Here is a 23,103-nt window from a genome sequence, read left to right as displayed (position 1 = left end):
ATTTCCGAGAATGAATTGTTTTACCTAGGACACGCAGCAGCTGTAATTTCCATCATCACAACCTGGAGGATACAGCAAAGAACTAACAACACACTGCCATCTATTGCCTGCTCAACACAGTCCAAAAGCATAAGCCTGCAGCTGTTGTATACTCCAACTCCTTTAAATATTTTCTAAGTAAGCAGCTAAATTAGTTCCCTCACTAAGTATTGATGGCAGCATATTTCTATATACTGTTTATGTGACTAAAAATATGTCTGAATAAATGAAAACCACAGCAGTCTAATTGCTCAAGCATTATTTTAATTAACAGCATTAAGCAAGAAAGAACAAGGAAAAAATATCTGAAGGAATAAGATATGATAATCGGTATGACACCATTGTAAAGGTTATATTAATGTTAGTTTGCTAAATAAATTCTTGCTTGATGATCATGCATGAAACCTCAAGAGGAATCCGCCTGTCTTCTTTCCTGTAGAAAATAAATGTTTTACATAATTGAAAATTTACACAATTCCAAATTACCCTGAACTCTAATAATGATGATTTCTATTTCTGTAGGTGAACCCACAACATCAGGGGAGGACATACCATTGGTGCAATCCGTACAAGTACGGAGGCCCACTGCTGCCTTCAAAGCAAAAGAATTGGGCATTATAATATTGGACTGCAGAGCGCCCATATATTGTTCTTGCACAGTGTCCCTCTTCAGTCTGTGTCCGCTTCGGCACAACATGGCTCTTAAGTAAATGGCAATATGAACAGATCCATATTTTTAAATTTTATAAAAGATTTTCCTAATTATAATTATCGTTGGGCAATGAAATGTAGATACATGTCAGTTGACCAATTAGGAAATCCCTATAAGAAATAACTGTATATAAGCTAGAGTGGAGAGAGCCATTGCAAAAAGCAGTTGCAGTTTCTTTTCTGATGGACCCAAAGGGAACATTAATAATTTCCTATTCTTTTTGAATTGGTGCATGAACAGCTACATTGTGCTTGAAATCACCATAGAGGGGGAAAGTAATGGTCTTATGCAGCTTTACCTGCCGATAACTACTCATTTCTGTGAGTTAGAGAAAAGGGTTTGATTGTCACTACAGTAGCATTTTAACAAGTGGTTAAACATATGGGACAATCATTTTCATATGAATGCTAGGAAATAAGCATTTTATTTTCTATATACAGTAAATCTATGAATACCATTGATAAAATTGGCAGCGCTATATATTCCCTTTTTATACGTTAGATCCTGTACATGGATGCTTAAAGATTGCTCTGTTAACCAAGTGCATGAGGGCTTTAACTTACCAGAAAATGGCATATTCCACTTAAGATTATATTTATGGAGCTCTCATAACATCAGGGGTTACCTAAGAGGAGAACATAAGTCTTAGATAAGAAAAGGGAGAGATAGTACGATTCACTACATTTCCTAAATGATAAATTCAGATTAGGCATGTGTTACTATGTGTCAATGATATTTACCAGATCTTTTTGGTGGTTTGGAACTGGTGTGGGATTCTCATCCAAAAACAAAGGGTCATTTGAGTTCCTTGCTGGAAGCTGAAGACCACTTGAAGGTATGATCACTTCTCCATTGACCTGAGGAACAAAGCATCTGAAAGCCTAAAATATAAGAAATGGACATTTCCGATAACTATGAGTTTTGTATGTGTTGTTAGGCAATTCCCTCTAAACATTGATAAATTATGACGTCGGCAACGCTTGAATTTTTTTTACAGAGGCTTTTTGTCTATGAAATGAGGTAATTTGTCAGGACATGGTTTGTTGTAGCATGGAGTTTGCTGGGGCATGGCTTGTCATATATATACTCCGCAACATTAAAAATGCAACACCAAGAAGGAAATATCTTGGATATATGGAAATCACATGATTGATAGACATGTTAATGATATGAAAATGATGAAAACAAGAAAACAAGATTTCCAAAACTGCTTGATTTATTCAGTATTAAGTATGAGTGCCATGCTTGTAAATACACACAGTTACATGTGTTGGCATGCTTTTATTGAGGTTATGGCCTGCAGAATCTCCCGACTTGTCCCCCATCAAGCACATCTGGGACATCATTGGTTGACAATTACAAAGGTTGCTGCCAGCAGCAGATCTTGATGATTTGCATGCCCAAGTGCATGCAGCATGGCAGAACATTACTCAGACACTCGGACAACCATTAGAGTCCTCATTGATGGCGTGTCAAGTTATGTAAGTGTGTGTATTTCTGCATGTGATGCTCATACACGATACTGAGTAAATCAAAATGCTTGGAAATTTGTTTTAATTCTTTCATCATTTGCATATCATTAACATGTCTATCCATCCTGTGATTTCTATAATTCGAAGACTTTTCCTTCTTGATGTTGCAATTTCAGTGTTATATAGACTCACAGACACACTTTTGCATTAAGGATCCTATTTTTGTTTAAAAAACAGACTGTTACCCATTAGATCAGCATAGTGTGCTTTTAGATTACCTGTTCTATAGCAGGCTCATTGCCCAACTGTTTCGGTGAAGCTTGCGCAGGTTGCTGCTGTGCTGGATATATTGGAAAAATCTGCATCTGCACGAGACGTACAAAGAAAAAATGCAAAATCCATTAAAACTGTATTGTTTTATCAATATATGCATTTAGAGGTGGTGAAATTGATTCAAGGCTAATCAAATTTGTTTAAAATTTCACCAAAAATTCACATTCACCAGAATCTGAATTTTTATGCAAGGATCATGCAACATGTCAGCATGCTGTACTGATGCTGCAGCTCCAAACAGTCCTCTGCAGGCTTGCGCACTCCCACCGGCTCCAGTTTTTACTTTAAGGCCACGTGCACACGTTCAGTATTTGAATAGTATTTTACCTCAGTATTTGTAAGCCAAAATCAGTAGTGAGTGATAAATACAGAGGTCGTGACGTGTTTCGATTATACTTTTCCTCTAACTGTTTCATTCCTGATTTTGGCTTACAAATACTGATGTAAAATACTGACCAAAATACTGAATATGCGTGCACGTGGCATAATCGTCAGCCTTCTTGACTCTTTGGCTTCTCTGCCACTGACTTAGGTGCTGTCATGACGTTTTGGGGTGATGAATGCCTGGACGTAGTTTTTTTTTTTTTTTCAAACCTTCTGTTCATTATTATTTTTGGGTCTGCACAGACCTCAGAGCATAATAAATAGCTTTCACCAGCAGTTTAATTTATGTAGAATGAAAGACACAACTCGATTTTTCCCTCAAATTTAAGTGAATCTGGCAAATAAAATTTCTCTAGTATCATTAGCTTTTTATTTGAGAATCTAAAAACAGCTCTCACATTAAAGGGAACCTGTCACCAGAAAAACACTATTAACTGCAGATATGGGGTTAATCTGCAGGTTAATAGGGTTATTAACTTGCCCGGCACCCACACTTAGCCTAATGCTGCTGGGATAAACTTAACTTTATTCCCCCTGACAGCGTTCCGGTTTCTGTCATGGGGTAGTGCTGGCACAGGTTTAGTAACCTGCTGTAACCGTGCCCCCCAGCCCTGACTGATACTGACTCTGCATTGGGGCCCGCTGTCAGTCGGGGCTGACACGTGGTTACAGCCACTGCTCTATACTCAGTGGCTAGTAATATTGGTATATGCAACAGTTGTGGACTTTTGTTTGTGTGAAGGAAAACTTTATGCTGATCTGACAGTAGATGGCGATGTTGTGTAAAATTTCCTTGCTTACTGTATTGTAAAAGAAAAAAAGTTTCTCTTGTACTTTCTGTTTTGTTCTTACTTCCTGGTGCAGTACTGAGTGACTGTGCGTTTTTTCCTTTACCTCATGTTCTGAGAAGTAAAAGCTTATTATCCCATGTAATCTGCTCTGTGAAGTTTTCTACTGCAACTGTGGGTATCCAGAAGCTGTGCAACAAGTAATGCTATTAACCTGCAGATTAACCTCATATCTGCAGGTTAATAGCGCTTTTTCTGGTAACAGGTTCCCTATAAATAGCCTACATTAACATTGGAAATGTGATCATTTTACTTTGTCCCTAGCATGTATCTTTATTCTTCATTTTTGATACTGTTGCCCCTCTATATTATGGTTCGAAATATAGGTATAATCAAACAATGATCAAAAACTATCCCATCTATGACCTTAGTTTCATAGTTCCTCAATGGACTCTAATTGACAACCTAAATACCCCCAATGTCTGACTCAATGTCTACTTTTCGTTAGCCACAGACCTTCTTTCCAGCTTCAATGCCCCAAAGTATCAGCCAGAGTGCTAGGGGGCAGACGTAGCCCTTTTTAGACAAGAATGTCTATTTATCAGTTATAATATCCATTAGTATCAGCCAAAGCCCCCCTCTGCCAGCCATAGCATCCCTATGCTCAGCAACAAGGCCCCTTAATTGCAAAAAAAATTACTAACCTATTTACATTAAAGCAATATGTTTTATATTGATTTTAGTAATGTAATTTATATACAGTTCAATGGACAATTACCATAAAAAATGTGGTGCTTATCATATTGAAATTGTTGCTACTCTGATAAATAAACCTTCACAGACAGACAAAATTAGGTTTTATTTTTTATTTATTTGTTGTGCTTATTACCTGTCCTTGCTTTTGGGGCACTCCAAACGGAACCACATAAGACATCATCTGCAGATACAAGATAAGCATGTCTAGCGTTTTTTACTATTATCTAATATACAGATAACTGATTCTAAACGCCCCAAAAATTTTTTTTTTGATACATAAAATATCACTTTTATTAAATATCTTTAAAAATACCAAAAACCAAAATACGCAAAAAAAAAAAATAAAGACATTGGCCATCCAATATACAAAATAGGCAGGTTTAGGGAACTCACCCTACAATCATGCTAGAGTTTCCTTAACTAGCAGCGGAGGTTGGCACCCTTATCCTATGCAGTGTCGCCCCCACTCAACGTTGACTGTCCCTGTCTGACCTTAATGGGCCCTATACCCGGGATAAATATGACAGAGCAACTCCCCAATTGAATAACTGGACCTAGGTCTGGAATAAGGAGACAGACCAATTGGTCAGCTAAATACCTCAGGGTATAGCGTATGCTGAACCTATGTGACCCATTCCCTGATAATAAAGGGAAATTTTTCAATAGACAGACAGAAACAGAAAATATCTAGGGTATCCCTCTCTTGTCAACCTGCCTGGCAGTGGAGGTTGGCACCCTTAACCTGCGCAGTGGCGTCCCCGCTCCACGTAGTTTCTCCCTGCCTGACTCTAATTTCCTGCCTGAATGGGAGCGGAGCCGTGCGCCAACCGCATCTCAGTCTCGGTCTTGCAGCATGGATGCTGTGAGGCACCAGGCCTCCCGTGTGAGAGTGTGAACTGTGATAGCGGCAGGAGAGCATTAGGACCCTGTGACTTTTGCCTGGCTGAGCTCAGAACAGGGGCAGAGCTGGAGACCCTGTGTGTTCTGAGGGTGTCTGCTGTGTGAGAGGCTAGACAGGAAGTCTGTGAGAACTGAGCTGCAACAAGACGCTGTCTCTACAAGCTTCACTGTGGAGATTGTTAACCCCTGTCCCTGGTGAAGCTGTGTCCCTGCTTAAGAACAAGTGCTGAGCTGGGGAAAGCTGTGTGGCTCTTTGGAGTTTTGTGGAAGTCCATGCTGAGTGGACTAGAGACTTTGTGTTGAAGGAGCCAAGTGTCGAGTGAGAAGGGAAAGAGACTGAGGAATCCATCTCTGTGACGGAGCACGTGGTCGGTGGTCTGGAAAAGAGTGAGTGACTGCGAAAGGAGAGAAGGGGTCCGGTGCCATTCACATTGAGAGGATACTGACAAGCCTTGTGAAGAGATCTTCCCAAACCTTAACCTGATGCTACAGGACTAAAGTCCCCGGCATGTGGGCTCGGCATCGGTCGACAAGACAAGGAACCTTTGCTGATTTTGTGAACGTTGCTTTTGTTTTGGCGCCAAAGTTTTCCAGGACTAGCTGCAGCCACCGCGATTCACAGGCCTGTGATAGACTACATCTGAGGTTAATGGTACTGTAACATTAAGATACCCGGTTATCCTTATAATAGGGGTATAAGAGCAATTGGTATAGTTTCATGCATTGTTATTGTTAATAGTGGTAGGATTGTACTTAGTGTGCCATCTCAGGGGGTCCCTATAGACCGCCCTCACTAGACTGACACTGTGTTTAGGTAAAATTGTTCCAGATCTTTAGAATAATTCACATAAGCTGGAAACCTTGAGATTGGCACATTGATTTCAGCTTTTGCTGATTGTGTGTATTTAGTAGGGACAGTGTCCCAGGTAGAACCTGAGACTGATTCATGCAATACTGAATTTTAGTCTAATCCCTGTTTTAGTAAAGAAAGTGTTGTTTATTTCTGTCTCTGTCTCAGTTTGTGACTCACTGGATCTCTCTCGGACCTCCGGTCATTACATCCCGCACAGTCCCGACGTGGGGAGCAGTGACAATTCCGGCAGAGCATCTCACAGCTTGAGCCAAGCATGGCGTAACTGCCATGCAACCTCGTGCAGACCCGGCGTGGGGAGCAGTGACTATTCCGACAGAGCATCTCACAGTGTGAGGGGATATGGCATAACACAGTGACATCCCTGTCGGCAGCAGAGCAGGACGCAGTGCTGGAGGAGAGAGGAGGTGAGTATAATTGTTTATTTTTTTTGTGTGCAGCGTGATGAAGATCAGGGGGTGCCAAGCATACCAGGAAGAGGGGTGCCAAGCATAACAGGAAAAGGGATGAGGGGGGCCATATACATACCAGGATGAGGGACGAAGGGTGTCATACATACCACTCACAGCAAAAACCACACTAAGAAGAATTAAAATTCCCCCAAAAATTCAAGAAAAAACAGCAAAAAAGGGCAGCAGTGTTTACTATCCAAGTGCACCCCCTGGGATAGTACCGGGCAGCCCGCCTAGTCGAATAGTACGGGCGTAACTAATAGGCTGTAAGCCGGATACTGTGCACTACCCTAGTGTGAACAGCACCCTATACAAGCCTATCTTTGTGCAATTCTAATACTAAGCAGTCACCCCCTCCATGACATGGTAGGTTGTGAGTGATTGTCTCATCAGTATTTTGCACCTGTGTATCCGCCATCTTTATGTGGGTCTGCTGCATCCTGGCAGTGCATTTGGCTTTGAAGATCTGGACAGGTAAACACTGCTGCCCTTTTTTGCTGGTTTTTCGTGAATTTTTGGGGGAATTTTAATTCTTCTTAGTGTGGTTTTTGCTGTGAGTGTTTAGAGTAGGACTCGTAAGCATGAGGACCCTTGACGCGGGTTACGAGCGTACGTATTTTGGCCAAAATATCAACTAATACCTCTTATATTATATATATGTACTTTTGCACACTTTTATTCCAGGGTGCACCCAGGCCCATCAGTGCGGGCATTGTAAACTAGGGTGTCTGTTCCCAGGGGGTGCACTTGGATAGTACCGGGCAGCCCGCCTAGTCGAATAGTACGGGCATAACTAATAGGCTGTAAGCCGGATACTGTGCACTACCTTAGTGTGAACAGCACCCTATACAAGCCAATCTTTGTGCAATTCTAATACTAAGCAGTCACCCCCTCCATGAAATGGTAGGTTGTGAGTGATTGTCTCATCAGTATTTTGCACCTGTGTATCCGTCATCTTTATGTGGGTCAGCTTCATCCTGGTAGTGCATTTGGCTTTGAAGATCTGGTAGGTAAACACTGCTGCCCTTTTTTGCTGGTTTTTCTTGTCATACATACCAGGAAGAGGGATGAGGGGGGCCATACATACCAGGAAGAGGGATGAGGGGGCCATACATACCAGGAAGAGGGATGAAGGGTGGCATACATGCCAGGAAAAGGGATGAAGGGTGCCATACATACCAGGATGGGGATGAGGGGGGCCATACATACCAGGATGAAGGATGAAGGGTGCAATACATATGAGGAAGAGGGATGAGAGGGCCATGTATACCAGGATGGGGATGAGGGCCACGTATAACAGGAAGGAGGGGCCATATATACCAGGATGGGGGATATTAACAGAATTAGGGGACATTACCCCTATAACAGTGTCAGCAGCAGACCCCCTCCCCCTTAATAGGGCATCATGACCACATTTTTTGCTTAATTTTTTTTTCTATTTTCCTCCTCTAAAACCTAGGTGCGTCTTATAGTCCGAAAAATACGGTACATGGTTTGAGCTAAGTTTTGTAGTTATCTCCTTAAAATAGGGGAAAACTTCATAATTGGGTCTGATCACTGGGACTCCCATCAATCCTGGGAACTGGGCTCTTAAGAGCTCTGTCTAAATGGAGCAGATGTCAATCATATGCTCGACCTAAGGGCTCGTGCACATGGCCATATTATCAGCCTGAGTGCGATCCAATAAAACATTGGATCGCACTCGGACCAATGTTTTTCTAAGGGGCCATGCACATGTCTGAGAAAAAAATTGCAGCATGCCAAAGTTTGGTCCAATTCAGATTTCACTCTGCCACTATGAGTCATTGAGTACACGGAACATCACACTGCACTTGGATGACATCTGAGTGCAATCCAATTTCCACACATTGACAGAATGGAGAATATTGTTTTGTCTATTTTCTCTTTATCTGAGAAAATCGGATCACATTCTGATCATACCTTGATCAATCTCTGATCAGAGTTTGATCAGAGTGTGATTTGCATAATCGACCCGATTCTTTCGGGTGAGAGAATATATACGCTCGTGTGACCATAGCCTAAAAAAAGGTACCTGGTTTGGAAGTTGAGTGTTCAGTCCACTGCGTGCATTCAATGGGATCTGGGGCAGTCCAGCAATCTTCCGGAGTTGTGGCTGATACATTCCAGGCTGTAATTTAGGATTAACAGAAGTGCTGCAATTATATATACAAAACCACTGACTGGAGCGTCTGGTAGTAACATATATGCATTTTTAAGTGTAAAACATCAGAGCAATATTCTTTTAGATAATGGTAGCACTTTCCAATACCTGAAGAATGTTAGGATTAACCACCCCAAGTAGCACCTACAAATAATTCAGAATATGAGTCATGATTTGATTCTGTAAGAAAAAAAAACACATAATAAAATAGCTAAAACACAAATAAAACCACAGGTATGAATCAGACAAACCTCATTACTGTTGCTTGCAGAAAGGAGACGTTGTGCCACCAACTGCAGAAACAAATTTCTCATGTTTAATTCATTCATGTCTGAAACGAAGGGGCCGTTTAGATGAACCAACTGGCTTCACGATACGATGGCATTTCGAAAAACTTTTGCCAATATGTAAACTTTTGCCGATCGGTGGTCGCTTGAATGCCTGTTTCTACAGGCAGACCAAAGCAAACAATGTGCACAGAGCGATCTATACTAGATACTATATTAGATCCTGAAACGAGCGTTTTTAACAACACGCATTCACGATTATCTTGCAGTGTAAATGCCCCTTACATTTTATATGAAGCAAAAATAACCAGAGCAAAAACAATATTCTGTACACATAATAGAAATAATTGTGATAAGACTTTTAAATTATTTTGATGGGATTTTGGTCTCATTTTTTTTCCACAAAATCTTTTTTAGGTCAATTTCCTACACACAAAAAAAATGCTTTGTTCAGTTAATTTTTTTCTGCAGGAGCGCACAACAACATAAGCAATAGCAATCTGCTTTAATCACTGTGTATTTTTTCCACATTTCCACCTTTTTTATGCATTTTTAGGCCACGGCCCCACTATGAGTATTTGGTCAGTATTTGGTCAGTATATTTTCTCAGGAGTGTGAGCCAAAAACCAGGTGAGGAACAATCAGAGAAAAGGTATAATAGAAACAAGTCACCAATTCTGCATTTATCACCCACTCCTGGTTTTGACTCCAACTCCTGAGAAAAAATACTGACTGAATACTGACTGAATACTGATAGTGGGGCCATGGCCTTAGTGGCAGAAACGCTCAGATTCTGCACATAATTGGTTCTTTACCAGCAACAAAATAGTATATGTCACTGCCAAGTACCAATTCTTACTCTGGGGCATACATTTACGTCAGGTTATGCTAACTTTGAGTGTGCTTGAAGTATTAAACATATATACAGTGAAGGAAATAATTATTTTATCCCTTGCTGTTTTTGTAAGTTTGCCCACTGACAAAGACATGAACAGTCTATAATTTTAATGGTAGGTTAATTTAAATATTGAGAGATAGAATATTCAAAAAAGATCAAGAAAATCACATTGTATAAATTCGATAATATTTTTTGCATTTTGCAGTGAGAAATAAGTATTTGATCCCTCTGGCAAACAACACTTAATACTTGGTGGCAAAACCCTTGTTGGCAAGCACAGCATTCAGACGTTTTTTTGCAGTTGATGATGAGGTTTGCGCACATGTCAGGGGGAATTTTGGTCCACTCCTCTTTGCAGATCATCTCTAAATCATTAAGATTTTGAGGCTGTCGCTTGGCAACTCAGAGCTTCAACTCCCTCCATGAGTTTTCTATGGCATTAAGGTCTGGAGACTGGCTAGGCCACTCCATGACCTTATTGTGCTTCTTTTTGAGCCACTCTTTTGTTACCTTGGTTGTATGTTTTGGGTCATTGTCATGGTGGAAGACCCAGCCACGACCCATTTTCAATGCTCTTACTGAGGGAAGGAGGTTGTTGGCCAAAATCTCATGATACATGACCCCATCCATCTTCCCTTCAGTACGGTGGAGTCGTCCTGTCCCCTTTGGGACGATGTTCTTAGGGTTGTTCTCATCCTTCTTCTTCCTCCAAACACGGCGAGTTGAGTTAATGCCAAAGAGCTCAATTTTGGTTTCATCTGACCACAGCGCCTTCTCGCAATAACTCACAGAATCATCCAGGTGTTCATTGGCAAACTTCAGATGGGCCTGCACATGTGCCTTCTTGAGCAGGGGGACCTTGTGGGCACTGCAGGATTTTAAACCTTTAAGGCGTAATGTGTTACCAATGTTTTTCTTGGTGACTGTGGTCCCAGCTGCCTTGAGATCATTAACAAGCTTCCCCCGTGTAGTTTTAGGCTGATCTCTCACCTTCTTCATGATCAAGGATACCCCAAGAGGTGAGATTTTGCATGGTGCCCCAGATCGATGTCGATTGACAATCATTTTGTATTTCTTCCATCTTCTTACTATTGCATCAACAGTTGTCTCCTTCTCACCCTGCATTTAACTTATGGTTGTGTAGCCCATTCCAGTTTTGTTCAAGTCTATTATCTTGCCCCTGACATTCTTAGAAAGCTCTTTGGTCTTGCCCATGTTGTAGAGGTTAGAGTCTGGCTGATTAATTGAGTCTGTGGACAGAAGTCTTTTATACAGGTGACTATGTAAGACATCTGTCTTTAATGCAGGTACCAAGTTGATTAGGAGCGTCTAACTGGTCTGTAGGTGCTAGAACTCATAATGGTTTGTAGGGGATCAAATACTTATTTCTCACTGCAAAATGCAAAAAAAAATTATCTAATTTATGCAATGTGATTTGCTTGATTTTTTTGGGGATATTCTATCTCTCAGTGTTAAAATTAACCTACCCTTAAAATTATAGGCTGTTCATGTCTTTGTCAGTGGGCAAACTTACAAAAACAGCAAGGGATCAAATAATTATTTCCTTCACTGTATATTTAGCATGTATTTTTTCAGGCTCTCAATAGAAGCCTATAAGCAAAAAATGCACTAAAAATGCATGGTTCAACAGCAATTTCAAACACACATTGGGCGTAAGGTTTCAAGAAATCACACCCACTTTGCTTGAACTTTTAGGCTATGTTCACACTAGATGTTTTTTCAGGTTTTTTTTTTTCAGCAGCAAAACCTGATCTCTTGCCAGGAAGGTTTGTTCAGGATTTTGCTTGGTTTTTGTTTGTTTTTTTTGCAGCGTTTTTGCTGCATTTTTTTCACAGCCCTTTTGTCTCTTCATGCATATACATAAAGTTCAGTGGAAAAAAAAAACGAATTCTATTTCATCAGGTTTTGGCACAAAAAATGCTGCAAAACCTGATGCCAGCATTTTTTGGTGCATTTTTTCAGCGCTGAAAGAAGTGACATGCACAAAACACTGATGAAACAAAAACCAAGGTGTGTGCATAAGATTTCTGGAATCTCATAGACTTTGCTGGTACTGTAAAACGCAGCAGAAAATTTGCATAAAAAATGCATAAAAAAAATGCTGAAAAAAAGCAATGTGTGAACATAGCCTTAAATGCAGTAGATTTTCTGAACAAAAAAACTGCAGAAAAAAAAGCAGGGTTTACGTTACATGGGAACGTGGCCTCATTCAGCCACTTTTCAGTACACTCGAGCATGAACAGTTTGTCTATCTATGCTTGTATATACTTACTGGAATAGCGTGGGACACTGCAAAGAGGTAAACAAGTATTGCTAAAATTTTCATTTCCAGTAACACCTAAAAAAGACAATGTTGTTATTAGCAAGTCAATACAATTGAAAAGCACAGAGAGATCTTGAATTTTTGCTGAGTTTTCATCTGTGTTGGGGCCTCTTTTGGAGGTCTCCATCACAGATTCCATCATTTTTACTAACATACAGTAGTCCTGAAAGATGATCCCATCCTGAAAGATAGGATCTGTTCGGCACCCAGGCGACATGTAATGTAATTGATCACTCTGACATAAATTCTGTTATTCGGTTCCTATAATTGCATTGTCAAAGTGCAATTCTTAAAGGGGTTTCCACTACACAGGCAACCACCTCTCACTCTGAATCTTTGTCCCCGTTTAAAAGCAAAACACTTATACTTATCTCTGGTGCCGGCATCGTTCCAACGGTGTCGGCACTTGCGTTGTCGGGGCTTACGTGATATTGTGCCCAATCAGTGCCAACTTCACTGTCCCCGCCTTCGGACTTATCAAATATGAACAGCCGGAGGAGAGTATAAGGCCACGGCCCCACTATCAGTATTTGGTCAGTATTTTTTCTCAGGAGTGGGAGCCAAAACCAGGTGAGTAACAATCAGAGAAAAGGTATAATAGAAACAAGTCACCAATTCTGCATTTATCACCCACTCCTGGTTGTGGCTCCCCTCCTGAGAAAAAATACTGATCGAATACTGACCAAATACTGATAGCAGGGCCGTGACTTAGGTGTTTTTATTTTAACGGGAGCAAATATTCAGATTGAGAAGGGATTGTCCTAGTAGTGGACAACTTCTTTAAAGAGGACCTGTCACCAAGTCACAAGTGGCCAGTTTTTCCTATTATTTTATTCCTGTTGATCCCCTGAATATTTATTTTTTTATTTTAAATCCGCCATACAGTTTCAGAGAGTGGGCCTATCTGCAGGACTTTTCTGAAAATGCTCCTTTTTACAGCTGCTAACAATTGTCTTTCTAAAGGGGATAAATTGGACAAAAACAATCCTTTTAGAAATAAAGACAGATTATGAAAAAATAATGTTTTAGTATGTATTTTAATTCACCAAAAAAGTCAGGTGATATAGTATATTCCTATACTAATTAAAACCAATGCAACAAGTTCTTCTTTACTAATCCATTTCTATATTTTTCTGTTTAGATTTTATACATAATTACGGTGGCAGCCACCTTGTCTGAGCTATTGTTAACAGGATTTAGAAATATGCTTTACAGCAGCCAAAATGGGAGATGTGGTATACATGGTCTGTGATCTGTGCTGGGGTCATTACGTACAGATGAGTGCATTATAGATTTAAAAAATATCTGGTATCAGAATAAAAGTCTGAAGTCACTCCATGTGACTGCAGACTTCCAAAGCGTGACGTGACGTGCACATTGTCATGATTCACCTGTATTCCCCATGCGGGGAAGGCGGTTTCATGACCGCAAGTATGAGATTTGTGTACTTGGGTTCACTTGCTGACCAGAATCATGCATTTCTCTCAACTTTCGCCAGTTGGGAATATAGGTGAATCGTGACATTGTACTCACTGCACTGCAAGATTCATCAGTCTGCAGTAACATAGAATGACTGCAGACTTTTCCCCTGAGACCAGACAACCGCTTTAACATAAAACGTAAAAATAAAAATGTAAATGTTTTCTAACTGTATGTTCCCTTTAGGAATACCTAAGACTACGTTACCACGATGAGTTTTTGATTATTTTTTTATTGCTGCATATTTTCAAAAAAATACAAGTAACCTATTTTACTTAATGGGTGCAGAAAATATGCAGCAACAAAAACTCACCAAAAGCTCATCGTAGGAACATAACCTTACAGTCACAAAATGAATGTTACGTTTTACACAAAACGCTTAAATTACAGACATAAAAGAGTGTAAAGGTAGGTGTGTTTTACCAAATTTTATCATTATAAAAAGTAAGAAATAAAAAACTAAATGTCATCCAGTATAGAAAAACTATGAAAATAACAAAACTGAAACATTTTCTACCAAGAGTAAAGACTGGATAAGAAACTGAAATTACCTTTAGGCTCCTTTCTGTAGCAGTCCCAAAAAGTGGCATAAAATGTCTAGCCGAGATAACATGGCTCCTCTTAAACTGGAGACAGATACAAATGGACCAATGACAATACAACTACTATGACTCACTGCACACAGGTAAATTATCATTACATTAACCACCTTTTCTGTCGTCATTTGGTATTTTTTTGTTAAAACCATTATTATGCATGTAATTACCATATTTGATTTTCTGTGGTAGGACAGGTATGAGTCTAGCTTCAGTATACAGATAATAGTATTAACGATCTTTTAACCCCTTAAAGTGACCATCAAAGATTTGATCTGATATAACCAGGACTGAATTCCTTGGCCAGAGTGTCAAGTGTCACATCTGGTGGAAACCAAGTACCGCTTATCACCTGGTTAATGCTATACCAATGGAGAAGTATGGTGGTAGTAGCCTCATGCTGTCGGTAGCTTTTTTGGTTGGAGAAATTGAGACTGATAAGGGAAAGTTAAATACAGGAAAGAAAAAGCAATGTACAATAAGATCTTTGAATCTTTAGAGTCAACCTAAGGGTTTTCCAGTCAAAAGTGATAAGTCTGCAGTTACTCTGTGTGACTGCAGACTTATGAATCCCCCCAGCGCACGCACTGTGCACTGAGGGGATTCGACGTTATGAGACCTGGTAACGGAGGGTATGTATAAGTTATACATAACCCCGGTAATTCAGCGCCGCCTCCCTCCATTCACTTGTATGGAGCGAGGCCTCTAGTCATGTGGACGGCCAGTGGACTCATCCAACTAGAATGTGCAGCCTCGCTCAATACAAGTACAAGTATACTGCCCGGGGGTATGTATAACATATACATACCCTCCATTACCGGGTCTTATACTGGCGAATCCCCGCAGTGCATAGTGCCTGTGCTGGGAGGATTTATAAGTCTGCAGTCACACAGAGTGACTGCAGACTTATCAATTTTGACCTGACAATGCCTTTAATATGTTCTGCAGAGAAAATGGGGAGAAAATCTGAAAATATAAGTGTCAAACTGGTAGAATTAAACGCAAGAAGATTTGAGGACAAATATGAGAAAAGCCAATTGAAAGGTTAAATGTGCTTTCAAGAATATGGTGTCCTGTGTGTGTGCATGAGAAATAATGCCATTTCTGGCCATTATGAAACTTATATCTTGTATTCTCAGCATTGCTTAGCTGTTTTGTTCTAAATCAAGCTCTGATGTGATATAAAACACTTGTATATGGAGCTTTGCACAATGCTTTTCTGTCTCCCTCACTCCCTCACTCCATTCCCTTCCCTGCTCCTCACTCTTCCTCCTTCTTCCCTTTAAATAGAGGATAATAGGTTGTGTCATATGACACCTGCAGTCCATCTCCTCTGAACAAGATGGACTTGAGCAGCTTTAAGTGGAGGAAGGAAGCTGATTTCTCTGATGTGGTACAATACAAAGTTTCTTCTAATCATCTATACTATTGATTTATACAAAGTTTGTTGAAAGTACAGTTTAAACCCCTCAAAAGTATGGGAGTGCCTTTGCTCTGATCCTTTGTGAGCACAGAAAATAAGTCACTGTCTTACAATTGGCTGACTCCCCTTTCCTTATTGAAAACAGATGAATGATCTGATGAGCCAATTGTGCAGTATGGCAGGGATCATCTTAGTATTTAATTATGTAATGGAAGACTTGGATAACATGTCTAAATGGAAGATAAAAGAATAATTAAAATTGTGTGTCTCTAGCACAATCATCAATTATTATAATTAAGGGTTAGATCAAATGATCAGTTTGGATTTAACTCAGTCTACATAACTTTAAAACAAAAAGTACCTAAACGTTTTTTTTGAAAAGGAGACGTATTCAACCACTGAAAAGTATTCAATTCCTTCTTGACAAGTGTCTTTAAAGGGGTTGTCTATTACTTGCACAACCCCTTCTCATTCCTCATATTTGGCCCCGTTAAAATAAAAACGGCTAGACTCACCTCCCGTGCCAGCACCATTCCATCAGTGTTGGCATTTGTCTTTTCGGGGCTCATGGTAGGTTGTTATGTCATGTGAACCCTGCGCCCAGTCAGCACTGGCGTCACTATCCCCACCTTCAGACAAATCGAACAACAAAAGGAAGTCAGAGCATAGTAGTAGCTCTGGCTTTCTGTTGATTTTCAATATGTCCGAAGGCGGGGACATAACAACTTGAGTATAGGTATTTATATTTTAGCGGGGTCAAACATTCAGAGTGAGAAGGGGTTGTCCTAGTAGTAGACAACCCCTTCAACACTTAGTAGAGCACCTTTGTCTGTTAACACCTGCTGCAACCATGATGCATAACCTGTCTCTGGCAGACGAGTCTTAACTTATTCCTTGTGGGCAATGACCTCTGTTACACCAATGTTCTTAGGTTGTAAATTAGATAAAAGAAGATATCATTGCCTTATATACGGAAAAGGATATAAAAGATAGAAAAGGCACTGACTGTTCCTAGATATACAGTTGGAGGCATAGTTCTCAGGTTTAAATTGGAGGAATACTTGCTTCACTACTTAGATGTGACAGAAAGAGGAAGTTATCACCGGCTGTTACCAGATTCATGTGGAAGCAGGAAGTCAAAAATATGCGAGAGACTGTAAAAGACGTTCAGCAAGATTGTGTGGCAGCAGGCACTGACGTTTGAGATTGATTAGTAATGCACATACCAAATGCTGAAGGTCTCCCAGCTTGAATTTCAATATTTACACCTCTACAAACCCAAAAAGCACACGAAAAGTATGCTCCAATCCATATAATAATTTAAAATATAAGCTTTGGGGTTCTATACAGTGGACCACTGAAATAAAACAAACTCCATAGGCCTCAGACATACCTCTGAGGCCTATGAATGAAGAATGAAGCAAATGCCGAAAAGAACAGCCTGCATACAGTGAAGCATGGTGGTGAGTCAATAGAGCTCAGTGATTAATTTTGCACCAATTAATTTGAGTAAAACTGAAGATTTTGCAATTAAAGTTATAGTATTAATCTTACTTTAATGTTATTGGTTAAAAAATGTACTATGAAACTGAGTCTTACCAAAATTTGGGAAATTATTCTTGTATTCAGTGAGTTATTGATTAAAATCTTAGTTTTCAAAGAGGGTGTACTCCTTTATGCTGAGCAATGAATATATACTGTATAACTCAGTTACTGCCATCTATCTCAGTAATGGGAAAGTCGGCTGTCACTGAATATACTGTAGATTTTACAGCAGAATTGAGACTTTTGATAATGACTGATCAATTTTGGCAGAAAAATAAGCAAATTTTTCTGATAAGATATATTACAAAGTTGTTTATTTTCATATGTACTATTGATTTGTGAAATAAAAATGAATATGACAGTTACGCCCAAATTAAAATATTCCAGTCACGGAAAAACACAAATAACACTTTGTATCCTATTATTGCATCATAATACTACCAAAGATGCCATGATGCAAGGAAACACCTTGAATTGGTTGGCAGGGTGCAATAATGCACTTTTAAAAAGTCCCAGTACCCTGCCACTTTTCACTGTATCTGCATCCTTTAGGATACCACATACAGATGAATACTATTGAGAAATGCACTGCCTGCACCTTGCTTTTGACAGCGCAGGTCACAGGCTACAGAAGGCTTATAGCATGAGCTGCCTTTTTCATCATGATAGTAGTTTAACCCCTTTATCCCCAAATGTGGTTTGCACATTAATGACCAGGCCAATTTTTACAATTCTGACCACTGTCATTTTATGAGGTAATAACTCTGGAACGCTTCAGCGGATCCCCCTGATTATGAGAGTGTTTTTTCATGACATATTGTACTTCATGATAGTGGTAAAATTTCTTCAATATGACTTGCGTTTATTTGTGAAAAAATTTGAAATTTGGTAAAAATGTTGAAAATTTTGCAATTTTCTAAATTTAAATTTTCATGCAATTAAATCAGAGAGATATGTCACACAAAATAGTTAATAAATAACATTGCCCACAAAATAGTTAATAAATAACATTTCCCACAAAATAGTTAATAAATAACATTTCCCACATGTCTAATTTACATCAGCACAATTTTGGAACCCAATTTTTTTTTTGTTAGGAAGTTATAAGGGTTAAAAGTTGATCAGTGATTTCTCAACAAAAATTACAAAACCATTTTTTTAGGGACCACATCACATTTGAAGTGACTTTGAGGGGCCTTTTTAACAGAAAATACCCAAAAGTGACACCATTCTAAAAACTTCACCCCTCAAGGTGCTCAAAACCACATTCAAGGAGTTTATTAACCCTTCAGGTGCTCCACAGAAATTTTTGGAATGTGTAAGAAAAAACTTAACATTTAACTTTTTTCACAAAAATGTTATTTTAGACCCAATTTTTTTTATTTTTGCAAGGGTAATAGGAAAAAATTGACCCAAAAATTTATTGTACAATTTCTCCTGAACACGCCAATATCCCATATGTGGGGGAAAACCACTGCTTGGGCACATAGCAGGGTTCGGAAGGGAAGGAGCGCCATTTGACTTTTTGATTGTAAAATTTGCTTGAATAATTAGCGAACACCATGTCACATTTGGAGACTCCTAATGTGCCTAAACAGTGGATACCCCCCACAAGTGACACCATTTTGGAAACTAGACCCCTCAAGGAACTTATCTAGATGTTTGGTGAGCACCTTGAACCCCCAGGTGCTTCACAGAAGTTTATAACATGGAGCTGTGAAAATAAAAAAATCAAACTTTTTCCACAAAAATGATCTTTTAGCCCCAAATTTTTTATTTTCACAAGGGTAATAGGAGAAAATGGACCCCAAAAACTGTTGTGCAAATTCTCTTGAGTACCCCGATAACCCATGTGTGGGGAAAATACACTGTTTGGACGCACAGCAGGGTTCAGAAGGGAAGGAGCACTGTGTGACTTTTTCAACGCAAAATTGGCTGTAATCGAGAGCGGACGCCATGTCGCATTTGGAGAGCTCCTGATGCGCCTAAACAGTGGAAGCCCCCCACAAGAGACCCCATTTTGGAAACTAGGCCCATCAAGGATTTTATCAAGGAGTATAGTGAACATTTTGAACCCAGATGTACGACACAGAATTTGATAATATTAGGTCATGATATTGAATAAGTTGTCATTAGTCTTGAGCGCAAGTGCTCGCAACTTGAGTTTGCATTGGGTACTCGGGTATGCACCATGTATCACGGGTGCTCGAGTGACATTTTCGAGTCCCCAACCCGCAAGTTTCATGGTTGTTAGACACCCAAAAAAAAATATGCGAGGATCGCTCGTGCATGGCAGGCAATCCCTGCAAGGTTTTTTTGGTTGCAAAACAGCCGCGAAACATATGTGGCGGAGACTCGAGTATGTCACTCGAGCATGTCACTCGAGCACCCGATGCAAACTCAAGTAGCGAGCACTTGCGCTCAACACTAGTCACCATACTGTCATAATTTTTTATTTTTTTACTTTTGAAAAAATCTCAACCCCAACAGAACCCTAACCCCAACCCTAACAGAGCCCTAGCACAACCCTAACCCTAGTACAACCCTAACCCTAACACAACCCTAACCATAGCACAACCCTATCCCTAGAGTTTATTTTTTACGTCGTTCCTAGTGCTGTATAAGTGATTAGATTACTTCAGGTCAGTGCTGTTACAGTGATACCAGATTCATATCAGGTTTTTATGCTTGGCAGCTGTCACACACTAAAGGATGCTTTTTTTTTTTGCAAAAACTAGTTTTTGCAAACATTTTTCCGTATTTCAGCCGACAGTCATGTAAGAGCTTGTTTTTTATGGGACAAGTTGACGTTTTTATTGGTACCATTTTCAGGCAAATTATATTTTTTGATTGCTTTCTATTCCGATTTTTGGGAGGCAGAATAAACAAAAACCAACAACTCGGGAATTGTTTTTTTTTATGCTATTCCGTGTGTGGTAAAATTGATAATGCAGCTTTAATCTTCGGGTCAGTACGTTTACAGCGATACCACATTTATATATTTTTTTATTTTTTGGAGCTTTTACACAATAAAAACTATTTTATAGAAAAAATAATTTTTTTGTATCGCTTTATTCTAAGAGCTATAACTTTTTTATTTTTCAGCTGATGGAGCTGTTTTGCAGCTTGTTTGTTGCGGGACAAGATGATGTTTTCAGCAGTATAATTTGAGTAAAACTGAAGATTTTGTAATTAAAGTTATAGTATTAATCTTACTTTAATGTTATTGGTTAAAAAATGTACTATGAAACTGAGTCTTACCAAAATTTAGGAAATTATTCTTGTATTCAGTGAGTTATTGATTAAAATCTTAGTTTTCAAAGAGGGTGTACTCCTTTATGCTGAGCAATGAATATATACTGTATAACTCAGTTACTGCCATCTATCTCAGTAATGGGAAAGTCGGCTGTCACTGAATATACTGTAGATTTTACAGCAGAATTGAGACTTTTGATAATGACTGATCAATATTGGCAGAAAAATAAGCAAATTTTTCTGATAAGATATATTACAAAGTTGTTTATTTTCATATGTACTATTGATTTGTGAAATAAAAATGAATATGACAGTTACGCCCAAATTAAAATATTCCAGTCACGGAAAAACACAAATAACACTTTGTATCCTATTATTGCATCATAATACTACCAAAGATGCCATAATGCAAGGAAACACCTTGAATTGGTTGGCAGGGTGCAATAATGCACTTTTAAAAAGTCCCAGTACCCTGCCACTTTTCACTGTATCTGCATCCTTTAGGATACCACATACAGATGAATACTATTGAGAAATGCACTGCCTGCACCTTGCTTTTGACAGCGCAGGTCACAGGCTACAGAAGGCTTATAGCATGAGCTGCCTTTTTCATCATGATAGTAGTTTAACCCCTTTATCCCCAAATGTGGTTTGCACATTAATGACCAGGCCAATATTTACAATTCTGACCACTGTCATTTTATGAGGTAATAACTCTGGAACGCTTCAGCGGATCCCCCTGATTATGAGAGTGTTTTTTCATGACATATTGTACTTCATGATAGTGGTAAAATTTCTTCAATATGACTTGCGTTTATTTGTGAAAAAATTTGAAATTTGGTAAAAATGTTGAAAATTTTGCAATTTTCTAAATTTAAATTTTCATGCAATTAAATCAGAGAGATATGTCACACAAAATAGTTAATAAATAACATTGCTCACAAAATAGTTAATAAATAACATTTCCCACAAAATAGTTAATAAATAACATTTCCCACATGTCTAATTTACATCAGCACAATTTTGGAACCCAAATTTTTTTTTGTTAGGAAGTTATAAGGGTTAAAAGTTGAACAGTGATTTCTCAACAAAATTTACAAAACCATTTTTTTAGGGACCACATCACATTTGAAGTGACTTTGAGGGGCCTTTTTAACAGAAAATACCCAAAAGTGACACCATTCTAAAAACTTCACCCCTCAAGGTGCTCAAAACCACATTCAAGGAGTTTATTAACCCTTCAGGTGCTCCACAGAAATTTTTGGAATGTGGAAGAAAAAACTTAACATTTAACATTTTTCACAAAAATGTTATTTTAGACCCAATTTTTTTTATTTTTGCAAGGGTAATAGGAAAAAATTGACCCAAAAATTTGTTGTACAATTTCTCCTGAACACGCCAATATCCCATATGTGGGGGAAAACCACTGCTTGGGCACATAGCAGGGTTCGGAAGGGAAGGAGCGCCATTTGACTTTTTGATTGTAAAATTTGCTTGAATAATTAGCGAACACCATGTCACATTTGGAGACTCCTAATGTGCCTAAACAGTGGATACCCCCCACAATTGACACCATTTTGGAAACTAGACCCCTCAAGGAACTTATCTAGATGTTTGGTGAGCACCTTGAACCCCCAGGTGCTTCACAGAAGTTTATAACATGGAGCTGTGAAAATAAAAAAAACAAACTTTTTCCACAAAAATTATCTTTTAGCCCCAAATTTTTTATTTTCACAAGGGTAATAGGAGAAAATGGACCCCAAAAACTGTTGTGCAAATTCTCTTGAGTACCCCGATAACCCATATGTGGGGAAAATACACTGTTTGGACGCACAGCAGGGTTCAGAAGGGAAGGAGCACTGTGTGACTTTTTCAACGCAAAATTGGCTGTAATCGAGAGCGGACGCCATGTCGCATTTGGAGAGCTCCTGATGCGCCTAAACAGTGGAAGCCCCCCACAAGAGACCCCATTTTGGAAACTAGGCCCCTCAAGGATTTTATCAAGGAGTATAGTGAACATTTTGAACCCAGATGTATGACACAGAATTTGATAATATTAGGTCATGATATTGAATAAGCTGTCATTAGTCTTGAGCGCAAGTGCTCGCAACTTGAGTTTGCATTGGGTACTCGGGTATGCACCATGTATCACGGGTGCTCGAGTGACATTTTCGAGTCCCCATCCCGCAAGTTTCATGGTTGTTAGACACCCAAAAAAAAGTATGCGAGGATCGCTCGTGCATGGCAGGCAATCCCCGCAAGGTTTTTTTGGTTGCAAAACAGCCGCGAAACATATGTGTCGGAGACTCGAGCATGTCACTCGAGCATGTCACTCGAGCACCCGATGCAAACTCAAGTAGCGAGCACTTGCGCTCAACACTAGTCAC

General features: G+C 39.3%; 1 protein-coding gene across 1 annotated transcript; it reads right to left on the bottom strand.

The window, feature by feature from the left end:
• Positions 1–1,346: 1,346 nt before the first annotated feature.
• ODAM (odontogenic, ameloblast associated) lies at positions 1,347–12,421 on the bottom strand. The gene is made up of 8 exons (XM_073645352.1): positions 12,368–12,421; positions 9,141–9,182; positions 8,996–9,033; positions 8,761–8,878; positions 4,618–4,665; positions 2,502–2,588; positions 1,492–1,632; positions 1,347–1,376 (listed from the first exon to the last, which is right to left on the bottom strand). The coding sequence occupies exons 1-8, from the start codon at positions 12,419–12,421 to the stop codon at positions 1,347–1,349; spliced, it is 558 nt and encodes a 185-aa protein (XP_073501453.1).
• Positions 12,422–23,103: the final 10,682 nt, after the last annotated feature.

This window comes from Phyllobates terribilis, unplaced genomic scaffold, assembly GCF_046119375.1.
Source record: "Phyllobates terribilis strain yellow unplaced genomic scaffold, ASM4611937v1 Scaffold_1__5_contigs__length_1240528914, whole genome shotgun sequence".
Lineage (NCBI taxonomy): Eukaryota > Metazoa > Chordata > Amphibia > Anura > Dendrobatidae > Phyllobates > Phyllobates terribilis.
The sequence above is the reverse complement of the archived record's forward strand: the minus strand, read 5'-3'. Positions and strand labels throughout refer to the sequence as shown.

Bases quoted from the DNA above. Each gene is read 5' to 3' on its own strand.
- ODAM (XM_073645352.1), bottom strand. From the start codon at position 12,421: ATGAAAATTTTAGCAATACTTGTTTACCTCTTTGCAGTGTCCCACGCT. The intron at 8,879-8,995 runs ATTGGAAAGTGC...TAATTGCAGCAC, and splicing joins AATCCTAACATTCTTCAGGT to TTCTGTTAATCCTAAATTAC. The intron at 1,633-2,501 runs GTAATCTAAAAG...CTTATATTTTAG, and splicing joins ATGAGCCTGCTATAGAACAG to GCTTTCAGATGCTTTGTTCC.